Raw genomic sequence first — 7,283 nt, 5'->3', positions numbered from 1 at the left:
TTCCCCCCCCCTCCCCCAAGGAGGGCGACTCATGACACTCTTGTCAAATCCCTATGAACAACGGAACCCCACAAATGACAAATGAGAAGAAAACTTTTCAAAATCCCAAGTGAGAATGCGAGGTTCACGAATGTAAATTGCGTGAATAAAATCAATTGCTTTTGAACGTGAACCCTTTATCATCAAAAAGGTCCTTGATAGTCAAGTGGACGGCGATTTGATTTTGTCAAAAAATTGCGAGATGGAAGCCTCCTTGTTGAAGTACAATACAACTCCAAGATTAAGGATTTACTTAAGCTGACGCAAATTCATAATCTTCGAGTTAAAGTAACTATCCCTATTGGCCCAAATACCTGTAAGGGAGTAATCTTGCACAGGGATTTGAGGACGATGAAGAAAGTGAAATTCTCGAGAGCATGGACGTTCATTGTATGACCAAGAAGGATGGAATGTACGAACGAAAACTGGACTGTGTTTTTTTACTTTTGCTTTAAATAAAATCCCAGAGTATGTCAACGTCGGTTATGAACGTGTTCAAGTAAGACCTTATGTCCAAAAAGCCAATGCATTGTAATAGATGCCAAAATTCGGACACACTTCATTAAGATGTACTGATAAAGACTCAAGTAAATTTGTATGCCGTAAATGTGCTGAAGCCCATGACACCATCACATGTACTAGCCAGATTTCCAAATGTGCTAATTGTGGAGGTCCCCATCAGTCAGGATCTGCTGAGTGCAGCATCCTGAAGAAGGAGACTGAGACATTAGCACATATGAGAAAGCATGAAGTTAGTTATACTGAAGCTAAGAGGAAAGTTGAAAGTTTGACACACAAACCTGATACTTCCTATGCTGCAGCAGTAACTAACATCACCCCTAGTGCAAGTAATGTCAGTCAACAGCTTGCAGCTAAGGATAAAGAAATTGCCAAACTCAACAAACCATTAAAGAATAAAATATTAAAGTATATCAACTGACTAAATTGGTTGACTGCTTCAACCCAGCATAAACATCCTAAGGAGGCTGATACCGAATCACAGTTGGATCGCACATCCCCGTCCGGGCGACTCCTGTGAGGACTTCGCCTGGCTCGCGATCGGCTTCTTGAGAGAGAAGCAAATCGCAATCTGTCAGTCATCTCCCTCGCGGGAGGTGCAAGACATGGAGTCTCCAAACCATCCTGAGAGAGGTCCCCGGGAAGTGAGGGAGTGGAGAAAAACAAAACAAAACTGGTGGACAAGGCACTTCCAAACCCCATAAAACGTAATCTTCATGTCGACCATTATACAATGGAACTGTCGAAGTCTTAGATCTAAAGTAAATGACCTTAAATTATTAGCCTCGTCCTATGCTCCCGATATCATATTTTCCAAGAAACGCACTTAACACACCTTGTCTCTGACGAGGTTGTTTCACTGAGGAACTACAATCTATGTTGGAAGGATCATGAGGGTAGGGGTGGAGGTGGAGTCGCCATGTACATCCACCAAAGCCTCCCTTTTACAGAAGTGACTATTGATTCTGCTTTGGAGTTTGTCGCATGCAAAGTAAAAATTAATGGCACATATCTGGCTATATGTTCAGTTTCCTGTCCACCTGATACAGTGATAATCTATGATGAGCTCTTTGCTCTGCAGGAACGTCTGCCACAAAATAAAGTAATTTTAGGTAATTTTAATGCTCATCATACGTTATGGGGTTCCCTGCAGGTGGATGGTAGAGGGAGCAAGTAGTTAAGTTGATTAACCCATTCGCCCCGTTTGGCATCTATTCTTGCCATGCTCTCAATGGACGCCAACACGTTTGGCATCTAATCTTGCCATGGCTTCTACGAGCCCCGTAACGTTTGGCACGTATTCTTGCCATGATGTCTGACTACAGACTGAATGTTTATTTTTTTTTTTACCTAATAGATGGCTCTGCTACTAGTTTTACATGATTGGTTGATAATCATGTGACGTATGTAATTTATGACGTATGTAATTTATGATGTAATTATTTATGACGTGTAATTATGTGATTTGTTCACACAAGATTGCGTGATTATGATGTACCTTGACCTGACTGGCTGGAAACTAGTAATTGCTTTGATTGGTTGTTCAGGTCACATGGCGTGATTTCATTGGTTAGCGATGTGAATAAAAGGTCAGTCAAACGCTCATTCCAGCAGAACGATCGCAGCCTTGAAAGGTTTGAGTTCTCGCTCCCTTTCTCGCTCTCGCTCTCGCTTTAGCCCTCGATCTCGCTCTCGCAGAACGATCGCAGCCTTGAAAGGTATGAGCTCTCGCTCCCTTTCTGGCTCTCGCTCTAGCCTCTCTCTCGCAGAACGATCGCAGCCATGGGAAGGTATGAGCTCTCGCTCCCTTTCTGGCTCTCGCTCTAGCCCTCGCTCCCTTCTCGCTCTAGCCCTCCCTCTCGTTCTCGCTCTCCCTCTCGCTCTCACTCTCGCTCTCACTCTCGCTCTAGCCCTCACTCTCGCTCTCACTCTCACTCTCGCTCTCGCTCTCGCTCTCGTTCTCGTTCTCGCCACCAGCCGAGGCCGTCCACCTCGACATTTTTGTCAGAGTCGAGTTCCTCGGAGGACGACGACACTGGGGATGAGCTAATCCCCAACGATGACTCAGCCTCGGACATTGATTATGAGGCCCCAAGTGACGATGACTTAGACTTCGTCTCACACTCGTTGGACTCGACATTCGATAGTGATGAGCCTCTGTCCGTCCACGTCAATAAAACATGGAATAGCAACGCTCCAGGGACCCCAGACTTTAGGTGGAGGAGGAGGGAGAATGTACCCAGAAAATACAGTTTTTCTGGTACACCAGGTGTCAAGGTTGACTTGGCCGAAGATTCGAGTCCGCTTGCAGTCTACAGGGAGTTCATCACTGACGAACTTATTGACTTCATAGTGGAAGAGACGAATAGGTATGTAGAGTTGATTCGCATAGCTTTTCTTTTATATACATTACTGCTATTATGCAGATACTCAAAGGTAATAAGTGTACCTACATCTCCTAATGCATTACATTTCCCTACTGACAGATTGCGGAGGCGAACGAGACCGGACCGAAGACGGCGATGGACCCCAATCACGAGTGCCGAGCTCCATGTTTACCTTGGGCTCCGGCTGCTGATGGGGATAAATAAGAAACCTCGGCTGGCCTTTACTGGTCGAGGAATCCAGGGGTGGCCATGCCAATTTTCCCGTCGACCATGCCTCGCGAGAGGTTTGAGCAGATTTCCCGCAACCTCCATTTTCAGAAATGAGGGGCAACTTGAAGAGGATGGATCGACTGTGGAAGCTGAGGGAAGTCATTACCATTCTTGGCGATCGATTTAGGAAGGTCTTCACCCCGGATAGGCATATATCGATTGACGAGTCATTGTGGAAATTTAGGGGTCGCCTAAGTTTCCGCACTTACAATCCGAGCAAGCGGGCAAGATTTGGCATAAAAGTTTATAAACTTTCAGCCAGCGACGGCCCGTGTGCGGGATACACTGCCGTTTTCAAGATATATACTGGCAAGGAGCAGGGGTCTCTACCGTCCTCCCAGAAAGCGGTAGTAGACCTGATGGAGGAGGGTGACTTCTTCTGGAAAGGGTACACCGTTTTCGTCGATAACTGGTACACCTCTCCAGTATTATTTCATTTTCTACAATCCAGGAAGACTGGTGCAGTGGGGACTGTGCGCCTGAACCGCCGCCACATGACCCGTGATTTGAAGGTGCGGAAGCGGGGGGACGTGGACTCCCGTAGTTCCCCTACCGGCATGTTGGCGTTGTCCTGGATGGATGTAAAGCAGGTAAATATGCTTTCTACGGTCCACACATCACACACGGTGGAGGTTCTGCGCCGTGGAGGTTCGATGGTCTCCAAGCCAGAGTGCGTCGTTGCGTACAACGACGGAATGAAAGGAGTGGACTTGGGCGACCAGCTGGCTCAGTCATACCCTTCAGTGCGCAGGTCACTGAAGTGGTATAAGAAGATTTTTTTTTATATTTATGACTTGGCTACTGTAAACAGCCACTCTGTTTACAAGTATTTGGGAAACAGGTGCGAGCAAATAGATTTTCGCCTCGACCTCGCCATGTCCATTATCAACAGTTTCCTCCCTGACATCGAGCCCTACAGTGCAAGAGGGCGCCCGTCAACGCTGCCTTCTCCTTCCAGGTTTCAGGGCAGGACTGCACATATTGTAAGGGAGACGCCTGGAAGGAAATACAGAAGATGCTTCCTCTGCTACAGGGCCGGAAGGAGGAAGATGACCAGAACTGTGTGTCCGGCATGCGAGGTGTCGCTATGCACCTACGGGTGCTTTGAAAAGTACCACTCGCAGAAACATTTGACATAAATAAAACAATAAAATGGTGATGGGTACAATTCTGTTTCTTGTTCTCCTTCTGTAATTGAAAGAGGCAGGTAAGTCCACATTCTGACCTCCTGAATAACAAAACAGCAACTTTTATAATTCATAAATAAGCTAAATGAACTATATTATCTCTTACAAGTCTCTTACAAGAAAAAAAAACAGTAAACTTACACAGTGTGACCTCACATATCAATACAAATTTTTGTTACTTCTGAGTATCAAAGTGATATTTGGCTTGCTGCTGTGCTTCATATTTTGCTTCATTTCAATGTTTGAAAAAAACAAAAAAAAAAACGGCTAAGTCCATACTTTTACCTCTCGTTCAAAAACAACACTAACTTTTACCATCAAAGTGTTGATGTCATCTGTAAATATAGACAACTTGGAAGCGATTCAGTATATCTCGTCAATACAAAGGCGAAAAGATGCCTAGAAAACACCATGAGAAAAGTGCATTTTCTACATATTACCCTTTTATAAAAACAAACGTTACTACAAAATCTATGGATAGATTAATGCAAAATTGATATGATGGTCTTTGCGCCGCCGCGCCGCGCCAGAAAAAATCCTGTTGTGAAGGCCCACACGGCTGGCAACTATTCCCGGGAGCGGGGCCCAGCGACGAGCGAAAAATTCCGGGGCGAATGGGTTAATGAGTCTGATTTAATCCTACTGAACGATGGTAGTGCGACGCGGGTGGACAATATCGGTAATTTGAGCTTTATTGACTTATCACTGGTCTCTTCATCAATAGCAGCCAAGTGCCTGTGGCACACCATTGACGACTCGTTGGGAAGCGATCATTTTCCTATTTTGATTAAATATTCATGTGACACAGTGATAATGCCTTCAGCACCTAAATTTAACCTTAAAAGAGCAGACTGGGTCGCCTTCACAAGGAGTGTCAAGCTCAAACTTGTTGGAGAAACCATTGATAATAAAGTAAACAATATTCAGAATTCGATTAAAGAAGCAGCATTGCTATCCATTCCTAAAACTTCGACAGATAGCGTTAAGCATAGAGTTCCATGGTGGACACCAGATTGCAGCAGGGCGCTGTGCCGACACAATAAAGCCTACAGGCTTTTCAAAAATAACATCACTAATGAGAACTTTTGCAATTGCAAACTAGCAAGAGCTAGGGCTCATAGAGTAATAAGACAAGCAAAAAGAGACTCCTGGCGGAGCTTTGTCTCTACAATAAACAGCAATACCAAAATATCAGAGGTTTGGTCTACTATCAATAGAAACAAAAAAGAAAAAAACATCTTTCAAAATCAACATCATTCACGAGGGTAACAATTTCGATTCGCCTAGAGACATTGCTAATGCACTCGCCAGGCAGTTCTCTCATACAAGCAGCGCAGCAAATTACCATCCTGCCTTCCTGAACATCAAGGAAGCGTCTGAGCTGCAACCAATTCACTTTGCCACAGGAGATGACTTTGGTTGCAATAAAGATCTTACAATGGATGAGCTTGTCTGAGCCCTAGAAGCCTGTAGAGGAACATCCCCGGGCCCTGATGAGATTCGTTATGAGATGATAAAGCATCTTAACCCTTTTCCGACAGGTAGTATTCATAGAGGCCGGGGCCTCGCTGCTGGGGGCTTATATCGTCGCGCTAACATGCGCGACCACTCATGCCAAATACCAGCATCCCATGCCGTTTCTTCGTAATACTACAAAGATATGTTGTATTTTCATTTTTCATTATTTTCTTACTTGCCAAACTTCCTGATAAATCGAGACTGAGGGATATTTTTGTTATATAGACTCCATAGTTGATCATTATTCGGTCTATAGTCCGAATAAAATAAACAGTGTGTGGTATCATGGAGTTGAAATCGTCGGTTTGTTGTGTTTTTTTCTTTGTTGTATAGTAAAAATGAGAGTGTTAAAACCGACTTAATCACACTTTCACTGGCAGAAAAATAATATTTTGCTGTGATTGTAACAAAAAAAAAAACTCATGGCATGTCCATACATACGCTATGGCATGGCAGATGGTCCCGCCATGCCATAGCATGTGCATACATGCCACCCGTTGGCAAAGGGTTAATCATGATGACATGATTAAGTTGCTAGAAGTGTACAATGAAAATTTGGAAAAGCCACACTTTTCCAAACTCATGGCACTTCGCCCACATCATTCCCATATTGAAAGGAGGGGATAATCCCAGACTTGCCATCTCCTACCGCCCAATTGTGTTGACAAGTTGCTCATGCAAGGTCATGGAACGAATTGTTAACAGTAGGCTATTGCATTTCTTAAATTCCAGTAATTTACTAGTTGACGAGCAGTGCGGCTTCCGCAAGGGATGCCAAACTCTCGGTCAACTAGTAAAGCTGGACAGTCATATTCAAGAGGCAATTGCCAAAAAAAAAATTTTGATTTCAGTATTTTTAGATATAGAAAAAGCCTACGACATGACATGGCGATATGGCCTACTCAGAAAACTTTTGGATTACGTGGAAACTTGCCTTGTTTTGTTCAAAATTTCATTACTGACCAAACTTTCGCTGTCAAATTATTTTCCGAGTCACTTTTTCGGACATTTTTGTCCAGGCAAACGGGGTCCCACAAGGAAGTGTCTTGTCACCAACATTATTTTTATGCATGATTAATGGCATCTTACCAGCTCCTCCTCGGAATCTTAAATACTAACTGTACGTGATGCTTGTGCATTATGGCACTCCAGCAATAATGCAGAATTCTCAGCAAATCACATCAATTGGCACTGGATATGATTCATAACTGGGGCTCCAGTGGGGTTTTAAGTTTTCCATTAGAAAGAGTATTGGGTAATATTTTCACATAGAAGAAGCCGAACATCAGGCTAACTCTAGACAACCACCCAATACCAATTCAAAATTCTGCAAAGTTTCTTGGGCTACGTTTGATAGTAGACT

General features: G+C 43.9%; 1 protein-coding gene across 1 annotated transcript; it reads left to right on the top strand.

The window, feature by feature from the left end:
• The first annotated feature begins 1,163 nt into the window (after positions 1 to 1,163).
• On the top strand, positions 1,164 to 4,354 carry LOC119573512 (piggyBac transposable element-derived protein 4-like). Its single transcript, XM_037920727.1, has 4 exons — positions 1,164 to 1,202; positions 2,536 to 2,927; positions 3,045 to 3,229; positions 3,264 to 4,354. The coding sequence occupies exons 1-4, from the start codon at positions 1,164 to 1,166 to the stop codon at positions 4,352 to 4,354; spliced, it is 1,707 nt and encodes a 568-aa protein (XP_037776655.1).
• Positions 4,355 to 7,283: the final 2,929 nt, after the last annotated feature.

This window comes from Penaeus monodon, chromosome 5, assembly GCF_015228065.2.
Source record: "Penaeus monodon isolate SGIC_2016 chromosome 5, NSTDA_Pmon_1, whole genome shotgun sequence".
Lineage (NCBI taxonomy): Eukaryota > Metazoa > Arthropoda > Malacostraca > Decapoda > Penaeidae > Penaeus > Penaeus monodon.
The sequence above is the reverse complement of the archived record's forward strand: the minus strand, read 5'-3'. Positions and strand labels throughout refer to the sequence as shown.